The sequence below is a fragment of the Schistocerca nitens genome, chromosome 8 (genome assembly GCF_023898315.1).
Source record: "Schistocerca nitens isolate TAMUIC-IGC-003100 chromosome 8, iqSchNite1.1, whole genome shotgun sequence".
NCBI classification, from domain to species: Eukaryota; Metazoa; Arthropoda; class Insecta; order Orthoptera; family Acrididae; genus Schistocerca; species Schistocerca nitens.
In genome coordinates, this window is record NC_064621.1 from 576136838 (window position 1) to 576163321 (window position 26484).

The 26484-nt window shown below is 42.7% G+C and overlaps 1 protein-coding gene across 1 annotated transcript; it reads right to left on the reverse strand.

Moving 5' to 3' along the window:
* On the reverse strand, nucleotides 1-26484 carry LOC126198788 (uncharacterized). The gene is made up of 6 exons (XM_049935357.1): nucleotides 26436-26484; nucleotides 20783-20896; nucleotides 18194-18330; nucleotides 10133-10197; nucleotides 5258-5341; nucleotides 1-175 (listed from the first exon to the last, which is right to left on the reverse strand). Exons 2-6 carry the CDS (start codon nucleotides 20894-20896, stop codon nucleotides 51-53), a joined length of 525 nt encoding a protein of 174 aa, XP_049791314.1. The 5' UTR covers nucleotides 26436-26484; the 3' UTR covers nucleotides 1-50.

Consider the following 26484-nt stretch of genomic DNA (forward strand, 5'->3'; position numbering starts at 1 on the left):
TTAACGTACTCAGTTCCAAATGCGTAATGTATTTTCAAGCTTGTTCACCGTTAGCAACTGACTTTCTGAAATTTAGACCTGTCGACTTCAGGCCGGGCATCAACTTCTTCCCATATCTGGTTCACCAGCTCGTCACTCGGATTTGGGACACTTGTGTAGATGAAAACCATCTCATCTGCAAAAAGAGAAAAAAAAATAGTTAAAAACAAATGATATTGCATCATTGATCCTGTGTGTGTGTGTGTGTGTGTGTGTGTGTGTGTGTGTGTGTGTGTGGTGTCTGTCTTTTCGGTCACTATTCTTCATCCTGCAGCCGTACACATATATGATGAAATAAAATAGATTCTGACATATGTCGCAACTGTATATTGAAATTAACTCAATGGAGACAAGAGAAAGTTTGTGCCATATCGGGAACTCGTAGCCGGATATTCTGTTTTACAGCCGCGGCCGCGTCAACCGCCACTGCTATCCTAGCAAGGTTTCCTGTGACTCAAGTTTTCATCCTGTCGCAGACCACTTAGACAGTGTCCCCTGTCCACCGTAGTCATTTCTCGTCTCATACAGCTGGATTCGCTGAAGAGAGAGGGAGAGAGAGAGAGAGAGAGAGAGAGAGAGAGCATGCCCACAGAAATGATCTTAATGGTTTGAAGGATGAGATTTTCACTCTGCAGAGGAGTGTGCGCTGATATGAAACTTCCTGGCAGGTTAAAACTGTGTGCCGGGCCGAGACTCGAATTCGGGACGTTTGCCTTTCGCGGGCAAGTGCTCTACCGACTGAGCTACTCACGCCCCGTCCTCACAGCTTTATTTCTGCCAGTTTCATATCGGCGCACACTCCGCTGCAGAGTGAAATTCTCATTCTGTAAACATCTCCCAGGCTATGGCTAAGCCATGTCTCCGGCAGGAGTGCTAGTTCTGCAAGGTTCGCAGGAGAGCTTCTGTAAAATTTGGAAGGTAGTCGACGAGCTACTGGCAGAAGTAAAGCGGTGAGGACGGGGCGTGAGTCGTGCTTGGGTAGCTCAATTGGTAGAGCACTTGCCCGCGAAAGGCAAAGGACCCGAATTCGAGTCTCGGCCCGGCACACAGTTTTAATCTGCCAGGAAGTTTCAATGATCTTAATGGCTGTCACCACAAAAAAATCGTCCAAGTGTGGTCGAAATAGGTAGATGTGATCTACATGTATAGACAAACAAATTAGTTTCAGAATAATAGGTTCATTAAATCAAGAGAAAGAGCTACACAAAGTGAGAATTCAGTAGTGTTGGTACACCTGTGGCACTTACCCCAGCCGCTATTTGGTTTGGTAGTGTTTGGTAGAGATGACCTCCTAAGGATTATCGTTCTGAATTCTATCTAAATGCCGCACCAGGTCGTCGCAATCCCGAGCTGGTTTCAGGAAAGCGCGCATAATGCTCCATACGTTCTCCACTGGGGAGATTTCCGGCCACCTTGCTGGCCATGGCAGCGTTTAACAAGCGCGAAGACAAGCTGTAGAAATTCTCACCGTGTGCCGGCGGTCATTATCTTGCTGAAATGTACGCTGCATGAAGGGCAACGAATCAGGGTGCAGAATATCGTAGACGTACCGCTGTGTCGTAAGGTTGCTGTAGATGACTGCCAAAGGGACTCTGGTATGAAAAGAAATGACGACCAAGGTCATTACTGCTGGCTGTATGGGCTGCATGGATGACCGCAGTAAGGTTGCTGTATCACTACTGTCGGAGGCGTCTACAGACATGGAGCTGCACTCGAAGCGACGCTGAAGACAATTCTACTCCAGTCAGTCAGATTCCAGGCTGAAGACGTGTCTGAAGACTGGAGACGCCCCAGGCAACGGTGGGATACCAGCCCGACTGTCACACACCATATGGGTCGGTATCCAGGCGTGGTGGTCTTTTCATTGCAGGACCGCTTCGGTCGACGATACTGTACGCCCCGGTTTGCTGCCCTGCGTGGCAATCCTCCTTGGACCGACATTTCAGCAAAATTGTGGCCGCTCGAACACAGTGATTGCTGCATGCCAAACTCGACCTTGGGGAAGATAGCGCCGGATCTCTCCACAGTTGAAAACGTGTGGAAAATTATGGGCAGGGGCCTCCAACCAGCTAAGGACTTTCACGATCCAACGCGGAAATTAGACAGAGTTTGGCATGATATTTCCCAGGAGGGTATAAAATAACTCGTTATCTCTACCAATCAATGCTAAGCTGAATAACAGTTTGCATAAATAGAGGTGGGCCAGCATGTTACTGACTACCTTTTTCTCTTGAATAAATCATCCATTTTCTAATATTTTGTGTGTTGTATTTAGTTTATTTGTATGTATGTGGTGTCCCTTCTTTCGGACATGATTTTCATGTGCGAAACGGTATAGTGTATATGTTGCTTACGCGTACCGGAAGGTGCTTCAACTACGAAGACAACATTGTTTATTGGTATTTCACTCATTCATAGGCACTAGAGTAAGCTAACCAAAGCTACGGTCTACAGTAAGACTCCACTCCAAACTGAAGTAGTTTTCAGCATATCCGCTACCAGTCGTCGTCCAATGTTCGTTGGTATTTCTTTGTTACATTAGTTGGCATCTACACTACTGGCCATTACGATTGCTACACTAAGAAGAAATGCAGATAATAAACGGGTATTCATTGGACAAATATATTATACTAGAACTGACATGTAATTACATTTTGACGCAATCTGGGTGCATAGATCCTGAGAAATCAGTGCCCAGAACAACCGCATCTGGCCGTAATAATGGCCTTGATACGACTGGGCATTGAGTCAAACAGAGCTTGGATGGCGTGTACAGGTACAGCTGCCATGCAGTTTCAACACGATACCACAGTTCATCAAGAGTAGTGACTAGCGTATTGTGACGAGCCATTGTTCGGCCACCATTGACCAGCAGTTTTCAATAGGTGAGAGATCTGGAGAATGTGCTGGCCAGGGCAGAAGTCGAAGATTTTCTGTATCCAGAAAGGCCCGTGCAGGACCTGCAACATACGGTCGTGCATTATCCTGCTGAAATGTATGGTTTCGCAGAGATCGAATGAAGGGTACAGCCACGGGTCGTAACACATCTGAAATGTAACGTCCAACGTTCAAAGTGCCGTCAATGCGAACAAGAGGTGAGCGAGACGTGTAACCAATGGCACCCCACACCATCACGCCGGATGATACGCCAGTATGGTGATGACGAATACACGCTTCCAATGTGTGTTCACTGCTATGTCGCCAAACACGGATGCGAGCATCATGATGCTGTAAACAGAACCTGGATTCATCCGAAAAAATGACGTTTCGCCATTCGTGCACCCAGGTTCGTCGTTGAGTAAACCAACGCAGGCGCTCCTGTCTGCGGTGTAGCGTCAAGGGCAAACGCACCCATGATCCCCGAGCTGATAGTCCATGCTGCTGCAAAAGTCGTCGAACTGTTCGTGCAGATGGTTCTTTTCTTGCAAACGTCCCCATCTGTTGACTCAGGGATCCAGACGTGGCTGCACGATCCGTTACAGCCATTTGGATAAGATGCCTGTCATCTCCACTGCTAGTGATACGAGGCCATTGGGATCCAGCACGGCGTTCCGTATTACCCTCCTGAACCTACCGATTCCATACTCTGCTGCCGGCCGGAGTGGGCGTTCGGTTCTAGGCGCTACAGTCTGGAACCGAGCGACCGTTACGGTCGCAGGTTCGAATCCTGCCTCGGGCATGGATGTGTGTGATGTCCTTAGGTTAGTAGGTTTAATTAGTTCTACGTTCTAGGCGACTGATGACCTCAGAAGTTAAGTCCCATAGTGCTGAGAGCCATTTGAACCATATTCTGCCAACAGTCATTGGATCTCGACCAACGCGAGCAGCAGTGTCGCGATACGAAAACCGCAATCGAGATAGGCTACAATCCAACCTTTATCAAAGTCGGAAACGTGATGGTACGCATTACTCCTCCTTACACGAGGCATCACAACAACGTTTCACCAGGCAACGCTGGTAAACTGCTGTTTGTGTATGAGCAATCGGTTTGAAACTTTCCTCATGTGAGCATGTTTTAGGTGTCGCCACCGGCGCCAAACTTGTGTGAATGCTATGAAAATGTAATCATTTGCATATCACAGCATCTTCTTCCTGTTGGTTAAATGTAGCGTCTGTAGCACGTTATTTTCGTGGTGTATCAATTTTAGTGGCTAGTAGTGTACATAGTAATAGAATTCATTAGCAAATTTTTCACATCGCACATATGATATTAATGACTGCTCTTCTCTTTGAGCCTATTGTTACTGGAACAGTTTTGTTATTGCTATTGACAGGAAACTTCAGTGACCGACAGATATATGTCGGCATTAGCTGCGTTAACACTGAAACTGAAAGTCGCATGGCTATGCGACGCAAGTTTTGGGAATATCAGGTAGAATTATTGGAAGACAAACTTACACTAGCGTTGTGTTTTGAGTTTTTTGTTTCTCGTGCTACCCTAGTGCATCTAACATACTACGTATCTTAACTTTCTTATGCTTAGTACTACAGAACTGTCCATATTTGAAGCTATTTCCGTAACATTGTAAGTAGCTGTAATAAGTGAACATATACACCAAGTACTGACCGCGACTTCACTTATAGCACACAGCTCAGTTAATCCATATATTAGCTGGTAGATTTTCCTGTTGCGGGGAATAATTCATACTAAATCTTCAGATTAGCATGAAATGGTAAGTATAGGATTTACGTATACTGAATTTATAAATTACTTTCTTCGCATTTCTTGGGATACGTCCAATAACTGAACTCTTAGTAATAATGATAAGTACAAACTAATCTTTTAACCATAATTCATCTTTAGACTTGATCATATCAGTTTCATCTGCAAGTTACACTAACAAGTCACGATTTGTTTTTATTTACGTAACGGGTTTTGGAGAATTAAATGCCTGTCATCAGATGGATTTGTGTAAATTAAGAAGGCACGTATGAGTTCTATATATAACTTTGGAATAAACTTTAATGCCGCCTTCCAGTGCTCATAGGCTACTTTTCCTGTCCTATTTACAGTGTATAAACATCAAATACACTTTGCACATTTTGGATTAAGGCATTTTCTGATACCTGGACCGATGACACAACAGCTTCACTGAGTTTCGCACAAAGTGTAGCAAACAAGTAATGATGATCAGAAATATTCCCAAGCATCTAAAAAAAGTATTATGAAAGTGACTCTTGGCATGGGGATTCTGACATAAGGTGGGCAGACACTTACCTCCGGTCGACATGCATAAGTGTTCAATGAAGATGTCCGAACTTCCATACACCAGGTTGCGATCAGCACTCAACAAATCAGCATCTGAAAAGAAAAATTCACCCGATTACTTTAAGAGTTGACGTAATGTTAAAACAAAGAGATAGCTTACAGTATACGAGTAATCACACCAAAACATTAAGACGTGAACATAGAAAATTGATGTAACTTTTTTTTAATATTAGTTATACAGGGTGTTACAAAAAGGTACGGCCAAACTTTCAGGAAACATTCCTCACACACAAATAAAGAAAAGATGTTATGTGGACATGTGTCCGGAAACGCTTAATTTTCATGTTACAGCTCATTTTAGTTTCGTCAGTATGTACTGTACTTCCTCGATTCATCGCCAGTTGGCCCAATTGAAGGACGGTAATGATGACTTCGGTGCTTGTGTCGACATGCGACTCATTGCTCTACAGTACTAGCATCAAGCACATCAGTACGTAGCATCAACAGGTTAGTGTTCATCACGAACGTGGTTTTGCAGTCAGTGCAATGTTTACAAATGCGGAGTTGGCAGATGCCCATTTGATGTATGGATTAACACGGGGCAATAGCCGTGGCGCGGTACGTTTGTATCGAGACAGATTTCCAGAACGAAGGTGTTCCGACAGGAAGACGTTCGAAGCAATTGATCGGCGTCTTAGGGAGCACGGAACATTCCAGCCTATAACTCGCGACTGGGGAAGACCTAGAACGACGAGAACACCTGCAATGGACGAGGCAATTCTTCGTGCAGTTGACGATAACCCTAATGTCAGCGTCAGAGAAGTTACTGCTGTACAAGGTAACGTTGACCACGTCACTGTATGGAGAGTGCTACGGGAGAACCAGTTGTTTCCGTACCATGTACAGCGTGTGCAGGCACTATCAGCAGCTGATTGGCCTCCACAGGTACACTTCTGCGAATGGTTCATCCAACAATGTGTCAATCCTCATTTCAGTGCAAATGTTCACTTTACGGATGAGGCTTCATTCCAACGTGATCAAATAGTAAATTTTCACAATCAACATGTGTGGGCTGACGAAAATCCGCACGCAATTGTGCAATCACGTCATCAACACAGATTTTCTGTGAACGTTTGGGCAGGCATTGTTGGTGATGTCTTGATTGGGCCCCATGTTCTTCCACCTACTCTCAATGGAGCACGTTATCATGATTTCGTACGGGATACTCTACCTGCGCTGCTAGAACATGTGCCTTTACAAGAACGACACAAAATGTGGTTCATGCACGATGGAGCTCCTGCACATTTCAGTCGAAGTGTTCGTACGCTTCTCAACAACAGATTCGATGACCGATGGATTGGTAAAGGTGGACCAATTCCATGGCCTCCACGCTCTCCTGGCCTCAGCCCTCTTGACTTTCATTTATGTGGGCATTTGAAAGCTCTTGTCTACGCAACCCCGGTACCAAATGTAGAGACCCTTCGTGCTCGTATTGTGGACGGCTGTGATACATTACGCCATTCTCCAGGGCTGCATCAGCGCATCAGGGATTCCATGCGAGGGAAGGTGGATGCATGTATCCTCGCTAACGGACGACATTTTGAACATTTCCTCTAACAAAGTGTTTGAAGTCACGCTGGTACGTTCTGTTGCTGTGTGTTTCCATTCCATGATTAATGTGATTTGAAGAGAACTAATAAAAATGAGCTGTAACATGGAAAGTAAGCGTTTCCGGACACATGTCCTCATAACATATTTTCTTTCTTTGTGTGTGAGGAATGTTTCCTGAAAGTTTGGCCGTACCTTTTTGTAACACCCTGTACAAGGAGGACTGTGAGACTTATACAGTTAGAAAGGTGCATTGCCACAGATGTGCACGAGAAAATAAAACTTTGTAGAAGTAGCCGTGAAGAGACGTTAAAGGAAGTAGATATATACACCCGAGAATAGGTTTCCTCTGTGTCTCTCTCTCTCTCTCTTTCACACACACACACACACACACACACACACACTGCTACCAACCTCCACCGCGTGTTCCGATCATGTGTTATTTTAGAAATTACACACGGAGGTAACAACGTTTCGTGAAATCGCATTGAACGGGCGCTTGTGTTTAAACCTTGCAGATTATTGATTTCTAGCAACACACGTATACCGAGCTGCGACGCAGCCACATCGGCCATGTCGCTGATGTTGTCAGCAGTGGTAAACAAGATATCGCAGTAACGAAGCCTTCAGGAGCAACACAGACTGAACATAATACACGTATTGGAGTCGGTTTTTCTCTTACTTTGTCTGAGATTAAACGGAAGTAACTTTGTCTCCATTTGCCAAAGTTACTACATAACTCGAAGTAAGTTCCTAATTTTCAATAATGAAACATGAAGAGCTACTGAGAGACTTGTTTGCGTAAACAAAGTAATGGAATAATGTGGTCGTTGATAACGATAATTCTGTTGCTGATTTCGAAGATATAGCTAAATATGCACTGAAGCAATTCAAAATATTTTGAGCGTCATAACGGCGATCTGATGAATTTACAATGCAGATACTGTAATGCAAAATACTTCACGTCTGCGGTTACCTTACGTGATACAAGGACATTCACATTGTGTTGCCTTAACGGGGAAGTTCATTTGCCACCTTTGACGCAAAATTTACTCTCCAACACGTAATATCAATAACTCATTTCAACGACATAGTAAATGCTGTTCCAGATGAGGCAAAAAATTTACCACAGCTATTAAAATAATTTGACAGTGATTACGGAGTAAAAAATTACTATGCAACAGATGTTTTGAATTTTCTTTATGTCCTTGGGTTACCGCCACGTAAGTTACAATTGCAAATTAATTGCACTGTTCTTCTTGTCAGAGTTATAAACACAAATGAAGTGCTGTTTAATGGAACCAGAATGCGTGTTAAATATTTCTACACGAGGGTTGATCAACAAAGACTGAAATATTTTTTCACCGGTGTTTATTACTCTATTTCAATGTTTACATGATCTTTTTCGAAGTACTATCTCCTACTTGAATGCAATTTTTAACGTGCTTCTACCAGGCCATTCTCTGTTAGGTTCTTGAGAACCATCTCATTTCTCTTGAGCACTTCTTTAGAGCTTTCAAACCTAATGCCCCGAAGCTTTACCTTTAGTGGTAGAAAAATATCACAGGATGCATGATCGGGGCTATGAAGTGGATGAGGTACACAGGTAATGTTGAACTTAGCGAGAAACTGCATGGCTTGATATGCGATGTGAGGCCGCGAGTTGTCATGATGAAGTCGCCATCCGGTCTGAGAACGTTTCCAAGCAATATGCTTCCTGATATCAAGCTATACTGACCTGCAGTATGCTGATGTCACAATAGTGCGAGGGGGAACTATACACTGGCAAATCATTCGATAACAGTAAAAAAATGTGATCTCTATTACTTACTCTCCAGATGAAACAGCTTCTGCGTTTTTTAATGCTGGAGAACCTGGCGATTTCAACACTGTGCTGGATCGTTTTCCTTCAAGATTATAATGATGCACCCACTGCTCATCACTGGTGACAGTCAATTCCAGGAACGCATCCTCTCCATGAGCAGAGAGGCGTAGCACTTCACGACTTCCCTCCATTCGCACAACCTTTTATTCGGGAATCAACAAACTTGACACACAACGAGCATGAACACAGGTCATATGGAGATGATCATGCAATATCGTAGAGACACTGCCATACGAAATTCTCAACACTTCACTGAGGTTACGAAATGTTACCAGCCGATCCTAAGACAGAGGCACAGCAGCTGTTTTGATGTTGACTTCACTCACAGCAGAAGCCGAAACACCATGCCCACATTGCTTAAGACAGCAGGCTGGCCTTCTAAGTCCTTGAACCACATTGTTTGAAGTAGTGTATCTTCATCAAAGTTTGTTGAAACTTTTCGTAAATTTCATTTGCTGTATGTCTTAAACGAACACAGAATTGTATTGCTACGTTCTGGTCATCTCGCGTCACCTCCATTGTTTGACATGGGATGCAAAGGTCGTCTGCCAAATAGAGCATTACTACAACTTACTGACACGAGACTACTGCTGCCTTTGGACGTAATATACAAAAATAAGCTCTTTTCAGATTTCCGTAGTACAGATAGGAAACTATCATGGAAGCTGCAGGGAAAAATCACTCTCAGTCTTTGTTGATCAGTCCTGGTAATAATGCAACAGACTGGAATCGATTAAATGGTATCGCATAACGTAAGCGATTTTTGATTCCCGGTATAGATATTACTTATTCCGGTCCTATTTTCCGTGCTGAGTTTCAAAGAAAACAATTTGCTGATAATGCTGCACCAGAAATTACGTTAATAAGTCCCAGGGGAAGCCATTCGAAAAAAGTTGGGATTTTATTGATGCAACTATGTTTTACGCATAGTCAGTTACATGTTGCATCCAGTAGAGTCAGATCTCCCGATAGTTCAGAAATTTTACATTTCTGAACATACCAAAGAAGGCATTTAGCTAGTGATGAAAGAATATTTTACGGAACATACAGTTTATATTGAAGTTTCGTACCGTTAAATTGTAAAACAAAGTAATAATTTATCTAACTTATGTCTTTAAAATCCAAATGCTTCCTCTTCCCCCTTTAGCGATCTTTTCATCATAGCGTTCAGGTAAGAACCTGAAACCTTCTTAGTGTACAGATAAGAACTAAGAATCTGCATATGAAAAAAATCCGTTTAACCAAACGAAAAAATTACTTTCTTTCCATTATGAACACAAGTGGTCAAATTTAGACCACGGTCTATTCTAATTATAATAATGAGATATGTTAAAAGAATCAGGTATGTGACCGAGCGCTTAGCAAAGCTCCTTGTAGTGTAATGTACTCACATTTTCCGTAGTAGGTGCAATGGAGACGGTTACCCTCCATTGTAACATCAGCTGTGATGAGGGTCCTGCAACAGTGTGTGTTGCTCGATCTCAGTGTCTTTTCAATTTAACCACAAAGACATTACTAAAAAAGAAGTAAAGTAGTAGAGATTATGATACAAGAAAATCCGGAGCACCAGTGCATCAACTCTAACAAAAATTGGAAGTGTTGCACCATGAAGCACCAGTCCGAAATCTGTCACACTTTGTGGATACGTTAACAAAATAGTGGATATTGACCAATTAAACTGGCATTCCATTCGGAACTGATGCCGCGCATGGACAACAGTATTAGATGTGACTCCAGCGGGCACGACTACACTAAATTTTTCGTTGTCGACTGGAAGCCTTGGCACATCATCCTGAGGGTTTCTTAGCCATACCTGACCATGTACCGTTTCAGGTCAAAGAGTTTGGTGGTCTCAAAGTATACGCCTTCCCTTCGCACCCCAACCACGTTCTAAGGGTGAAAAATCAGGCCACCGAGCAGCCAATGAAGGACCCGTAGAATGATGAGTGTGTTAATAGTGTACACTGCGGAGTCGGATCTTACATTAACCTGCGAGAACATGGCTTTTGGTACCCTGGTCACGAAGGGACCAAGTACAAGTTTTACCATCCTTCCTTCATGCTGGTGAACTGCCAGCATCCTTTCAACAATTACGAGGTGAGTCCTGTTGCCGTATCCAAGACCTCCACAAATCGTGACTCCAAGAGATGGGGAAGTGTGGGTTTAGACCATCACTGCTCTCTGTAAATTTTCACCCTGTTGCCTGGAGAAGTATTGGCGTCGGTCTGATCGCCACAAACTGATGCGGCACTAAACACAACAGAATGCCCCTTACTGTCATACCTGACAGTGGATCCAGATAAAACAATCCTTTTTTGACTTTGGTCTAGTTGTAACGCCGGAAATGCATATCCTCCTATTTCCATCTATTGTACCATAGTTTTTTCCTTATTTTGTTACCTAAAGATATAACATTTCTGTGTCTTTATATATTGTAATTGTTTTAATATTTGTATACATATATTTATGCATTTATGTCGATGTATAATTGGTTTGTTTTGTAAATATTATTTGTATTTTACGCTGGGTATTGCCTAGGGAAAACTATGCTATCGAACGAATACATCGATAGGTCGTGTGAAGAACGAAAGTGTGTAGGATCTTTGGTAGTGATAACTCTGCCGCGTGGAGCGCGGGCAGCGAGGGGAGTCTGGTTGGAGTAGTGCGATTGAGCAGGTGTGTTGTGTGACGCTCCCGCAAGTTGCCGGGCTTTCGGGGTTTGGCAGCATGTAATTGCGATCGACTGGCTATGGTACTTTCGAGCATGGTGTCGCGGACGGGAAGCATTAGCTGGCACACATCAAGAGCCCGTTTCGCCTGGTGACCGTGTCGAGAAGAAGGCGCGCCAGCATCCAGCTTCTGCAACAGCGACGGCCGACAATGAGTGACTGTTGCCACCTCCTCGATCGACGACTTCAAACCTTCAATCAACCAACAAGGAAGACTAAAAGCACGTAAAGTTTCAGAACTGTATGGCAGACCTCAGCTTTTAAAATTGTTGCATCACAAAATTACAGCAACTTAGCATGAACCTTTGTTGCTCATTGTCCCAATTGCATTGCCAAGCAGGGTCCCTTCCTTTTCCGAAATGAACCCGAGTGTCGTTGAAATTCAAACGCCAGCATCATTCGATTTCACTGCTTTAATTTCAAAGTTCAGTTAAGGTATGCATAGCTGGCTACAATATTTAGATTACACGAGCACAAATTAAGAGTGCGAGTTTTGTTAGCATATTTCAGCTTACCTGTGACTACAGCTCAGCTTGGTACGTACTAAATTTTACTATTGTTAATTGTTCAGAATCATTTAATTCAAGTTCGAAGTTAAATCTCTTATTTCTAAATTACGTAGATTCAAGTAGCTTTTGAAATGATTGTTGAGGTAGCCCAAGACTAACTGTATTTTACTGAATTTCGATATGCTTCAGAAACAAAGTTCACTATTTATTTCAGTCACTAAATTAACAATCAATTTTCCGGTTTTATTAATTCTTTTGCTAAATTAAGTCAGAGTGTAGCGAAATTCATTACTTCTGACAAACTTTCAGTTTTCACACTACGCGTGTCAACCTTCAGTTGCCACGCTTATAGTGCAAGTTATATGTGTAATAAACTTTCTTTTTCAGTTACTGTAGTAATTGTCCTTAGGACTGGCGACCGTAATTTTCCCCAAATCTCAAATATCTAATTACCGCTAATTAATTGTTGACATAACGGCCGCACATTTACTTTCTTTATTAACTTTACCCCTTTTCAAAATTAATTTCCACCAGTTTCATTTTCATTTTTCCTTTCATTTAGATGTAACTCTTTCGTCCCTCTTTACCGACAGATTAACTTTGGTGACGATTGCTTTTCCCAAATTTCCATTAGGTACACGCGGTTTAATTTTTCACCGTCATTAAGGTCGATAAGTGAGGGGGAGGTTACATAGTGTCAGAGGTGAACGACACATAGCAACTCCAGATCTCAAAAATACTCCTGTGATCTGTTCATGGACACTCTTCTGCCTGGATTTCAGGTGTTGTCATCCGCGTTTCATCAGAAACAGTCGAACAGTTCCACAGTACTTCCGTGTAGGGGTCTTTTCTGAAAGGAACAGTAATTTTCTTCTTACCATTGTCCATGTGACCTGTTGATATAATAGTCCCATGTCTACGATGTCTATCATTTTTCTTTCTTTGGGTCATCAGCCTTCTGACAGATTTGCTGCGGCCTACCACGACCTCCTCTCGTATGCCAACTCCCTTAGCTCGGAGTAATTCTTACGTCCATCTCCCTCAATTATTGACTGAAATATCCCAATCTCAGTCTTTTCCTGCAGTTTTCATACTTGGTAGCTCTGTCTAGCACCAACGAATCTACTCCCTAGTGTTTCAACATATCTCATATTTTCTGTCCCTTCTTTGTCGTGTTTTACACAAATTCTCTCCGTGCCGAATCCGCATGGACTTCCTCATTTCTTACAAGTAACTCCAAAAAATTTTGAACGCATCCCAAACAATTGTACTAGTTTCTTTACTGATTTCCCACGGTCCATGATTCACTAGCGTGCAGTGCTGTACTGTAAACGTGCATTCTCAGAAATTTCGTCTTCAAATTAAGGGCAATACCTCTTGCCTCTAAGCCTGCTTTTTATGTCATCACAATTTCGTCGATCATTAATTATTTTGCTTCCAAGGGTACAGAATTCCTTCACTCCGTCTACTTCATCCCGCAAAATTTTGAAATCGGTTTCTCATTAATCTCACTTCTACTATTTCTCATAACTTTCCTGTCTCTTTGATTTACTCCCACTTCATACCTGGTGTTCATTTCATTCAACAAATACTGCACTTTTTGTCTCGCTTTCACTGGGTACACCAAAGTCACTAGCGAATCTTATTATTGATCTCGTTTACCGCTGAATATTTATTACTATCTCGAATCTGTCTCTTATTTCTGTCATTACTTCTTAGTTGTATAAATTGTATAAAAATGGAAAAAAATACATCGCCGTTTTATACGCTTTCTCATTCGAGCACTACGTTGGTGTTTCGTTAATCGCTAAACTCATTTCTGCCACTTCCCATTATTTCTGTCCTTCTTTGCTTCCCTTTTGTAAGGGGTCCGCAGGCCCTTACTATTAAAACTTGCGCTCACACAGGTCGACAGGGCAAATATCGAATAGTGTGTGCAGGACGCGCGAGCTAGAGGGGATTCCCCGGAGTGCCGAGTGCGGCTTGGGTAGATTCCCGCGAGGCGGGAATAACTGGGCGGAGAGCAGTGCGAAGTGAGCAGCGTGGAGGATGCCGTGAGGGTGTGTTAGGTTCCCGCGAGGCGGGCATAGCTGTGCAAAAGCCAGCAGAAATTAATACAAATTACCGGCAAAGGGAGTGGCCAACGCTGTGGTTTAACCCCTTTGTATCAGTATTATGCGGGAAGTGAGAAAGTTTTATTATAAAGTGATATTGTGAGATTGAGTGCCGCTGTTATACTCCCGCGTCTACCGCGCCGGCATTACTTGGATTACAGTGATTGGATATTGCGTGTGACGATTAACAATAACTAAAGAGACCTGTGATGAGATTAGCCGTCATTAACAGTGTATTGACGAAGGCAGTGGCTGTCTCCTTATTTTTGTGCTTTGCTAAGAATATAGGTTTTGTTTATGAAACTGTGTTTGCTGTCCTCATTACCACCAAACCATACTTATTACCATATTTGTGAGGACAGTACGGAATGTAACACCTCCTGAGCAGTCCAATCCGATTGCTAGCCCATTAGGTACACGGTCACATTAATTAATTATCTAATTTTGGGCTGCTACTTAGGTCCGCGAACGGGCGGATAACTAAAACCAGAATCGGGAGTGTTACACTTTCAACTCATTTTCGATAGCAATTCCTGAAACAGTTCTTCGCTTTCATTAGAGATAGCAATGTCATCGACGAACCTTATGACTAACATTCTTTCTTCCTGGATTTTAAACCCAATCGTGAGCAAATATTTTATTTGCGTCAGTGTTTCTTTGACGTTCAGGTCGAACACTAGGTGACATGGACCACATCCCTGTCTTATATATTTTTTATTTCGAGCATCTAGTCCTTTGTACGATAATCTTATTAGTTGTTTTAGTTCTCACACAAATAACTTAATACCTGTCTTCTCCTCTGACTTATAACTAATTTTTTGAGAATTTCGAATGTCTAACACGATTTCACATTGTCGAACACTTTTTCTAGGTGTCTAGATTTTTCTTAATTCCCTATCCCATTCTCCAGTGCAACATCAAAACAGTCTTTAAGGTGCCTTTACCTTCCGTTAAGTCTTAATGATTACCACTTAAGAGATCCTCAGTTTTTTTCCATTATTCTGTATATTATTCTTGTCTCCAACTTGGATGGGCAAGATGTGCGATAATTCTTCCACTGACCTGCTCTTTATATCTGGGTGTGTGGACGATTTTTCTGAAAGTCTGTTTATGTGCCCGCCATTTCATACACTTCGTACACTAACCTGAATAGTCATTTGACTGTCATATCCACTGTTATATTAGAGATTCGGAACGAATGTTACCCACGCGTTCTCCCTTATTTACTCACAAGTTTCTTTGAACGCTGTTATAACGGATCCTCAAGTATTACAGGCTGACTTCCATTTCTTCTTCTGTCAGGTCGTCAGACAGTCCCTCTCCCTCCCAGGGAACCTCAATGAATTCTTCACAGCTACCCACTCGCTCCTCTGTGATTAACAGCGGAATTCTTCCTCTTAATGTAAACAGTTTTACTCTTAATTTCACAGTATGTTGTTATGACTTTTCATTATGCTGAAAGTGTCCTTACGAGGACCATTTAGTCTCGACTTCTTCGTATTTTCTTGCAGCCATTTCGCCTTACCTTGTCTTCATTTTGTGTCCGAAGCTCTGACCGTTTCTCCAACACTTTCAGCAATGCTGTTAGTAGAAGGAGCGTGCGTTGTTGTTTAGGAAGTCTTCGGTTGCCACTGCGCATCATTTTTATTCAAAGATTAAGCAGTGGCTAGGATAGCTCCCAGGACCCAGGACGTTTTGATTAGTATTCGAAAACGCTACACCTACACCCCTGTGACACCACGATCCAGGCGCAAATTTTTTGGCGTGTCTGAAGAACGTCGATAAGCTGAAAATGATAGCCCTCCGGGCGGTCTGTGTAGCGATAGCCATCTGAAAAGTTTCATTCATATCAGGTACTATAAATAGGCGTTACCAAGCCTCATCACTCTTCATCTATATGAACAGATTTCTACTGTACTTAAAATAAGCTACCATAAGAATTAAAAGGTAATCAACGGAGCCAACAGGATGGAGGTTTGGCAGCAAGAGTCATATTGTCATGGTGTACTACCATACATTTTCGTCAGTGTATAAGGGATATTAATAGATGGGTAATACATATCCCCTCCATACGGCCTCTGGGCCAATATTTAGGTAAAATAATTGTCATTTCAACCAATGTTAGACACGATGTAATGTGACGAAGGAAAGGTAATTCAGATATGGGAGTGGCTGCTGGAAGAGAATACTCTGAAAGCATTTTTCTGTCATATCTTTCATTTCAATGGGTACATTACCAAAGAATTTCACGGGCATGTACTTCACGCCGTCTGAACGTCCATGAAACCATAAAACTGTATAAAAGAGTTTGCCAGGAGCGCAAGAATGTATGGAAGCAATAGTAATCACAAGCATCGGAAATATGGTGTACTATAACGCTAAAACTTTGAAAGCAAAGTGAAACTGAAGGAACTGGTGGGGAAGGGATCCTTCATTACAAGGACAGAAACTTTCGGGAAACGTGAAATTCTAAAAGGGAACTGTGGGGATGACTAAGTTTGTGTTTGATACAGCTTACTGTTAGCGCACTCTTACAAAGTCCTCGACGATTTGGATGACGGAATCACTAGAGCCGACTATAAAACGAAAGCAGTCGAAAAATTTATGGCTGCTTTTAACGTGAGTTGTGTTTAAGGCATTTACATCTCAAAAACATAAGTAACAAGCAGTGGTAACGATCGTTGAATTAATTTTAATTGGAAACATAATATGCGCACTACAATCAGTGCAGACTGCTAGCTCTGGCAGGCGGATATTGTAAATACCAGTTAAATGAGTTTGGTTTCACCATATTCAGCTACTTCCACTAGCATACTCAGAGAGTCTTCCTGCAAATGCGTGTGTAGTGCTGAGCATGCAAAGCGAAGTCGTCAAGAAACAGGGGAAATATTACTACAAGACTGGAGGAGATGGTTGACGGAGTCAGCCTATAGGAAGAACAGAACACAAGAAAGAAAGAAAGTTATTTTAGTAGAAGACACAAAGTACGTTGCCAGATGAAATACCAAATACACCCAATTCTCGTACAGCTTTATTTGCGCCAAGAAGCGTTTTGAACTTCACCTCAGCTTCAAGTGGCATAGTACATTCATATCTACACGAACATACCTCTTTTATTGACTGAATTTGGAAAATTCGTAGTACTGTTCGTTGTATAGCTTGTGGCTCATTTTTCGGTCTAATATATGAACAGTACGAACGCTTATAAATTCACCGCAACACTGCTGAAAGCCACAGTCCTCCAGTCTATAAATTAGAAATGGAATGGCAGAAGCACCGTTCAATATTGCATCGATAAAAACGTTATCTGACAGAGATACATATTGTATTACGCCAACTGGAGAGGCGAGAAATGCTGAAACACGTCTTGCCTTAAAGAAAGCTGCAGAAAGGGTGGCTGGTCGCTGTATTTCTTTAAGTAAGTCATTCAACAGCCACGGAGCTCAGCCAAGATTGACATGGATAAAAAAACAATACACTTAATTTGTTCCTTTTTTTTCAAATTAAGAAAAAATAATGGTAAATCACCGCATCACACAGACATCTTAACAATAATGCATCCTATCTGTAGGTAATCATATGTCTTGATAAAACAGTATCAGGCATGAGTTAGCATCTCGAATTTAAGCTGGATGTTGATGACCTTACGATAGAAAAAATCTACTAAAACATACTGAAAGTGTCATAAAGATAATTTCTTAAACAGTATGCTCATGATTCTGGACGCTTCCGGAATGAGTTTTTACTCTACAGGAGAGTGTGAGCTGACCTGAAATTTCGTGGCAGACTACAGATCTGTGACTGGACCAGCCTCGTACCCACTGCGTCTGCCTTTCGCAGAGCGTGACTCGTGCGTACATAGCTCAGTCGGTAGAGATGCAAAGACTGCTGGTTCGAATCCCGGTCCGGCACATTCTTAACATGTTCCCTAATAATTCGTCATAACCGATACCTAACAATTAGCATTCAGAAAACTGTACTCATTATAGTCAATCATGTATATGCTGTGAAGCTTTGGTCAACGAACAGCATTTCCGTCGGAAATCACACTGAAGACAATGGTAGTAATCAGCAGATGAAGTACATGTGAAGGTACTCACGAGGGATCCTTGCTGAAGGCACCACTCAGCGTCATCTGGTTGGCAGCTGCACCGGGGTCTTGGGTGAGAACGAGGCAGCCAAGGGGGTCCATTTCCACTGAGGGGTAGCGGTACTGGAGGTACCACGTTTTGTGAGCCTGCGGACCACACAAAACACTCACAGCCACATCTGCTTCGCATCGTCGTCAGGAGTGTACACTTCACAACAACAATAAAACCAATTACATTTCAGTGTAACTTTCTTCCAAAATTTATCTGAGTGATTGAAATAGAGCAAGTCAAAACGCATCGGCACGCCATAGCGAAAAATGGTAAATATCATCAGGAACTATTATACCTCTTGAACGTGTTCTATTCACACACTATTTACGATCATAAACACAGGATAGTTGACCTACGACTATGATCCTGCAGTTGCAAAAAGAAAATGGTTGAAATGGCTCTGAGGACTATGGGACTTAACTTCTGAGGTCATCAGTCACTTAGAACTACTTAAACCTAACTAACCTAAGGACATCACAAACATCCATGCCCGAGGCAGGATTCAAGCCTGCGACCATAGCGGTCGCGCGGTTCCAGACTGTAGCTCCTAGAACCGCTTGGCCACTCCGGCCGGCTTGCTGTTGCAGTATAGATTACTGTTTCTGATACCATCCATGCAAATACTTGCATAGAAAGGAACATGCGTTACTTTAATACTAGCGAATATGGTATAAAAGTGAAACTGACATCACCAATTATCTTGCACATTAATTTTAGCATTCGAACCTGTTGTGTACATAGTTCCGCGTAGTCAGCGCGTACACAACTTTCCCACTAGAGCGCGCCCCGCTAAGCACAACAGCGCAGGCACAGCGATCGTCCGTCTCTGCACTAGGAGATGGCGCTGCCATAGAGACGGACCAAATTCTGCTTCTTCCGATCCGCGTATTAAGCCAATGAGATTGCTGTTTACGCAGAACCTTTTCTCCTCATGGGTCACACTCACGCAGTGATACATGAATGCGCGAGGTATTATAACAAGTGTACAGACCTCCAATTAGTCAGTCTGCATTTGTCTGCACCAGTCTGTACCAGTCTGCATTAGTCTGTACCAGTCTATAGTCAAGTTTCAGTCTGCGCCTAATAAGATTACCATGTTCCTGTACATAACCATGAAGATAAATGTATAGACACTTTTGTCAAGTATCAGAGATATATGTGAGAATAAGATTAATGTACCAATACCAAAGGAACTTCAGATTGTCAATTTTTTCACTGTCAATCTGCTACTCTAAGCGTGCAAGTGGCATTTATATCGTCTGACCTAAAGGCACGATAAGACCACGAAACATATTGCTGACACTCGTCTACTTCGTTAGAGCGACAAGTCAAATAATCTGATGGTGTGTGTGTACAGAAGGTCTTACAGTACACGCACCACAGTACCCTACCCCACTCAATCAGACAAAGGGATATCTGATACCATCTTCGTAAATTTCAGCACTTCCCTTTCCTTAAATTTCACCAAAAATTTGGTAATTCAGACCGTCTTCATTTGGCACACGTGCACAACAGCAGCAGATGTCGTGCAGGCAAGGAAACATGGTAGTCTTAAAGAGTGGACTGGATAACATGAAAAGTGTGTCAACAGGCACTGAGGTAATCTTTTTTTGGCAGCATACATCGTCCTGATCGTCTAAGAATGACAACAGGGGGCGCTGGGTTATGATGTGGATGCTGTCTTCGCACTTCTGTCTTCCATAAATAAACAGCAGAAGTTTCAAATTGTTATATGGAAGGGCACCTGTCCATTGATATGTATGTTGCTACCTAAACCACTTTTGACGTCGCCACCACATTCGCAGGTGATTATTACTTATGCCAACGAAGAGTCTTGTCTCAAAACTTAACAGGTTTTTTGGATCAGCCACTTATCCAGTTAACGTTTTGGGGGCCACAGCTGGAGGCAGGTTACACACTAGAGGAGTGTGAGTGGAAGCCAGGTGAGCGGCACTTGTAACGCTCTGGTGGTCGAAGCTGACAGTAAAGTTTCTGCATTCGTCCTAATTTAAGTTGCGGCAGCTGTGATATTCAGTACGGCAGCTCATCAAACCAGTAGAGTGGACGTCTTTTGTGTCGTGATGTCCATACTATGGCCATACGCCTGTAGACTTCCATCGGAATTCTGGCTCTAATATTCTTACACTGCTGTCACATCAGGACAATCGTTTCGGGGAGGTGCTCATATGGACCATTCAGCTCCAAAATGATCACGATCCGACCTCCCTGAATCGATAAACCTCGACACGGCTCTCATATGTCTGCAGAGTTGTGTATCCATGCACGATACTCTTATTATGAGTTCAGTATTTTTATGATAAGTTTGAGCTTACTGCTCCGTCTGCGGCGCTGAGCTCTCTGTAAGTGATTATAGTCCACTTCACCATTACACCATCAAAATATTGTGTTTGAGTCTATTTCGAGGGTTATAATATTCAGTGTGGTTGTCAGAAACATACAGCTAGAGACAGCTCCAGTTACTGTGACCGATGTCACAGGTAATTGTTGGGAAAACCATTGCAAAAGAGCTAAATTATGCAGACTTACGGTGGTGACGTCGAAGGTCTCCGTGGAGGCGTCCGGCAAGACGCAGGTGTCGCCAACGGCAGCCCCGGCCAGCAGCATCGCCACCAACACTATCATCAACAGCGAGGACGCCATCTGCAAGAGATCGGGACGCAGGGGCAGGTGCCGAGGTTCAGCAGGGGGCATCCGGCATCAGGCTCGAAACATTAAACATTACCCTTTTTTAAAAAAATGAGCATGAACTGTCTCGAACGCAAAAAACGTTCATTTTGTGGTAACCGATTTTGATCAGTTCTTGACCACATTCGGATTCTCATATCATGAAGCTAGGCGGTGGCGGTGAATGGGGCGGATGTTATAACTCCACGAACATTATTGGAAGAATGCTAAGGATTGGAAGAATCGTAAGGAAATGCCATCCGAAAACACAGGAAGTAGATTACAATACGCTTGTTCGCCCACTGCTTGAATACTGCTCAGCAGTGTGGGATCCGTACCAGATAGGGTTGATAGAAGAGATAGAGAAGATCCAACGGAGAGCAGCGCGCTTCGTTACAGGATCATTTAGTAATCGCGAAAGCGTTACGGAGATGATAGATAAACCCCAGTGGAGGACTCTGCAGGAGAGACGCTCAGTATCTCGGTACGGGCTTTTGTTGAAGTTTCGAGAACATACCTACACCGAGGAGTCAAGCAGTACATTGCTCCGTCCTACGTATATCTCGCGAAGAGACCATGAGGATAAAATCAGAGAGATTAGAGCCCACACAGAGGCATACCGACAATCCTTCTTTCCACGAACAATGCGAGACTGGAATAGAAGGGAGAACCGATAGAAGTACTCAAGGTACCCTCCGCCACACACCGTCAGGTGGCTAGCGGAGTATGGATGTAGATGTAGATGTAGAGGTGGAGTTACAACCATTCTATTCACCGCCATCGTCCACCGTTATGGTGTGAGGATCTGCAGACAGTCAAAAACTGACCGAAACCGGTTACCGCTAAATAAACTTTTTTTTTTTTTTTTTTTGCAGTCGAGACTCTTTGTGTTCACTTTTAAAGTACAGTTAGAGATGTTCTCAAAAATTACTGAATACATCTTTTGAAATTTCTTGTTTTTATTACGAGGATTGCCCAGAAAGTAGTGCATCGCATTTTCTTCATCGGCAGTTCTTTATTGAACGTAATGCTAATTACACGCAGGAAAGAATGGTGTTGCATCTACACACCATATTTTTCCACGTAATCCGCATCCAGTTCTATGGCCTTCCTTAAGTGCGAAACAAGGACGTGTATGGCCTGTCGGTATCAATCCCTGTCCTGGTGGCGGAACCAGTGCTTCACTGTGTGGATCACCTCCTCATTGTCCTCAAAATGTCTTCCACGAATGGCATCCTTTAATGTTCCACAGAAGTAGAAGTTCCCAAGGGGCTGTAGGATGCACGGGGTAATACTGTCCAACCTTGTTTTGCTACGTGTTCAGCATTCCTCAGACTTCTATGGGGACGTACGTTATCGTGTTGCAGCAAAACATCTCCTGAGTTGCTGTGGCGCCGAAGTCGCTGGGAGCGCGCCTGGAGTTTTGTTAATGTGTTGACATATGGTTCTGAATTAATGGTACCGCCTCTTCGCATCACATCAATGAGAATCGCTCCTTCACAGTCCCCGGTGGAGGCAGTTGCTTTGAAGTTTTTCTTCTGTGGGGAGTGGATATGGAGCCATTCCATCGACTATCGTTTTGTTTCAGGCTCAAACTGGTGAACCTAGGTTTCATCACATGTCAGGGTCCGAGAAAAAAAGGCCTCCCTCTCAGCTTCAAAACGTCGAAACAAATCGAGAGAAATGTTTTTTCTGTGCGATTTGTGATCCACAGTTGGATACCGCGTAATCCATCTTTCACGCGCTTTTGGATACCCAAGAGTGCAAATAATTTCATCGACACTTCCTTTGCTAACCGAGAGATACAGCACCAGCTGCCGAGTCGTAATGCGCCTCTCCTCGCCAATAACATCAGGTCGCTGCAACATATCAGATTTGACAGTCGTGGATTGTCTCCCCGCCTGCTGCAAGTCGTGAAGATCCGGCGAATGGTGACGTCATCCTCTGTGTTCAGCGACTGACTGTACTTCTGTCGACAGCTGGTACTCCATAGACTTTGCACAAGAATTTGTTAATATTCCCCACAGTTTCTTTCTCTGCAGTGAGAAATTCAATAACGGAACGTTGCTTGTAACGTGCATCATCTACAGGCGCCCCTTTGAAACTGTCCTGCAGCTACGCTATCTGTCGGAAGTGACGGAAAGCTGGCACGCTCACTCAGGAGATTTCGAATAATACATACGTAACGTTTCGCGCTGTTTTCTGCTGACAAAAAAATTCGGTGCATTATTTTCTGGGCACCCCTCCTAGATCATTAGACATACATTGAGACAGACCAGTGCGAGAAACCAGTGCTTCATACATAAACTGAATATATATTGGGTGGACTGAAGTTGAACCTCTGTACAAGAATGTCGTTACTTTATGTTAAGAGGCAAAATGCAGTTCCTCTCAGTAGTTAGGCACCGGGCTAGTTGACAGAGAGCACACTTCCACTGCTTGTGTTATGTTCCTCCTCGTGCTACATATACACAGTGCCTGAGGTGCAATGTACTGGTAGACACTTTGCATCTGTTGTCTGTTATTTTCATATACTCATTTTTTTACTAGGGCAGCAGTTCTACATTTCCTTGCTAATCGATTCTTTCATCTAATTCTTTGAAATAATGCAAGAACACACGAATATTTTCGTTCGAAAATCGAGACCACTGTCTTCAGATAACACATAATCTCCATTTTCACTGCTATGGTCCGTCCGAGTAGGCATCGAAAGAAATTCATTCCAAAAGGCATGCCAGAGTTTCTTCCTCCTTTATTCTGCGAGAGTACATGGCGTAAGACTGGAAATGCAACAAGCTGTCATAGTTACTCATGTTGCCCTTAAACCTGCAGTGTTTCAAAAGGAAACCACCACAGTAATTATGAAAATAAATACATAAATTTAACTATTATCTCAATACACAGGGTATAAATTTGAACAGGAAAGCTTTCTGTGCCTAATCCTAATGCGCAAGCACACCTTAAAGAGAGAAACTGTATCACAACTAGAAAATAACGAGAATCGTGCACTGTGTACAAAAATGGCTTCTAGGTTCTCTCGTCTCCCTGCTAAAATTCTAAGCATACGAAGTTGTTCAAACTGCAACCGCTACAGGCAGCATGTACTGGAGGCGAAAAGCGTGGCTACTGATGTGTATACTGCGCTTGCGCCACGAACTGAGAAAATCCTGTGTGGCTTCAAATGGAACCACAACCTCTGAATGTGTTAAAGTCGTGATGCAATCATTTCTTTTTACAGTGACTCTGGAATGTGTCAAAGAGCATGGATAAGATCAATGACACTATAGATAAATTCAATTTCAAAGGAATTTGTTCCAGCATTTAATGTAGACTAATGACAGAACATTAGAGTGAATACTGATAAGTAACGCTTATGATTTTTTACATAAAATTCTCAAAGCTTTCTGAATAAAACGCGTGTTATTAACATTCTACATCTTCATTTATCATGCCTACGTATCTATTTCTCACCATAGCGACCCTGACGACAAACACATTTCTCCTAAGGAAAGGCCAGTTGATGCAACCACAATCTCACTTCTGCTTGCACCGCTTCATCACTATCAATGTGATGTCTATGTGTATGTCCTTTAAGTTTCTCAAACAGAAGAAAATCGGATGGGATGAAGTCGGGACTGTATGGACGATTGTCGATGACAGTGAACCCAAGGCGTTAGGTCGTTGTAGACGTCGCAGCAGTCGTGTGTGGTCTGGTGTTGTTATGCTGAAGCAGAGGGAACATCGTATGTGGACAAACTCTTCGGATTCGTAAAACTCGTTCACAGCACACTGTTTCTCAAGTACCGGGATACCATGTTACACGCTACGATTCTGAGCGCTCTAGCGTCATAGTGGTCCAAATACGTAGATATGAAAACGGAGATAATATTTGTTTTATTTGAAAAGCTGTAAGAATTTTCACATGCAAAAGTATAAATTAAAATTCGGCAGAGCCTCGTAGATGTACGTGGTACATTTAATAATTAAAGAGACAAAGTCATGTGGAAATGAAACAGTTTGTAGCAGAAGTTCTGTACTTTCATGACTTTGGGTTGTCATCCCTGGGACGAGCTATATATAGCTGACGTATAAAAACTGTTTCAATTATAACCTCAATACTACATTTAACGATGGCGTGTCCACTTGAAGTTTCAGCCTTAGCTGAAAATGGTTCAGTGATACTGTTTTTGCGAAAGTATTCTCTCGCATTATTTTGCAGTGTAATGAAACGTGTACAATCGTAAACATTTTTACTGGTTGGTAAGATGGTTCAAAAACAATCAAACCCCAGTGAATGATGAGCAAGGTCGTGGATGGCCCGTTGAGGTGTCCTTCGTTGAAACACCCACTGACGACATAATTCATGGATACCGACGTGTTCCTGTAGAACTTATAGAAAAAATAGTGGCAATAAATGTTGCCGAAGTTCATACAATTATCAGTGACGAGCAAAACTACAGTAAAGCAAGTGCGAGGTAGGTCCGGAAAAAGTAGACTCAACAAAACAGGACTCATAGTATGCACAGGCATGAAACAACGTCATGGAAGTTAATCTGCCTCTTTCTAAAGAAGCTTCATTTGTTTATCCACACAAGGAGGCATTACGTGGAAAAAAATTCAGCAACAAAGAGCATGTCTAAGAAATTGTGGTAAAACGGTTCAAACGACAAGACAAAGGCTTCATTGCATCAAAAAAAAATAATAATCATAATAATAATAAATAGTGGTGGGAATGACGTATCGAACTAGTAAAAGTCTCATTCTATAACAAAGCACAGTTTTTTGCATTCTTAAATTTGCCTCTTTATTTACTGACTGTCCCTCGTATTGTAGGATAGAGAATTTCTTAAGAGCCGTAAGGTATCTTTCATATGTATGAGTCTTTGTTACAACTGTAGATTTAAGAAAAATGTCAACTTCAAACACCAAAATCATAAAATCAGCTGCTGCAACACATACAAAAATGGTTCAAATGGCTCTGAGCATTATGAGACTTATCATCTGAGGTCATCAGTCCCCTAGAACTTAGAACTACTTAAATCTAACTAACCTAAGGACATCACACACATCTGTGCCCGAGGCAGGATTCGAACCTGCAACCGTAGCGGTCGCGCGGTTCCAGACTGAAGCACCTAGAACCACTAGGCACTTACAAAACTTTAATTAAGGGAATAAAAGAAAATCCAGGAAAAGTATAGAAATTCCCGGTTAGCCATCCGTGTTAGCAAGCCACTTCCGGGATTCCGGGAGGCGCGGCCATTACGAATCAATCCGCCGGGCGGATTGATGACGACGGCTCGTGTGCTGGGCTAACAGGATCTGGTTTTTAGGCTGTTCACCCCGACGCACTAAGGGAATAGCGGGCTGGTACCCAAGTACCGTCACAGTGATTAGTTCCTCAAACCTGAGTTAGTATCGCCCTCTAGCCACTTCAGAAATTCTATACGAAAGAACAAAGTACGATAAAAAAACTTATCGGGAACGTACAGTGCAAGTAAAACTAAGAATCACTTACAGTTAACGGTGCTATCTCGAAGTGGTACCACAGCTCATCTACACGCCAT

Excerpts from the sequence above, each read along its gene's own strand:
- LOC126198788 (XM_049935357.1), bottom strand. The coding sequence starts at position 20,896 with ATGGCGTCCTCGCTGTTGATGATAGTGTTGGTGGCGATGCTGCTGGCC. Across the intron at positions 18,331-20,782 it reads AGACCTTCGACGTCACCACC|GCTCACAAAACGTGGTACCT; the intron begins GTAAGTCTGCAT and ends TGTGGTCCGCAG. Across the intron at positions 10,198-18,193 it reads GCCTTCAGCAAGGATCCCTC|GACCCTCATCACAGCTGATG; the intron begins GTGAGTACCTTC and ends ACACTGTTGCAG.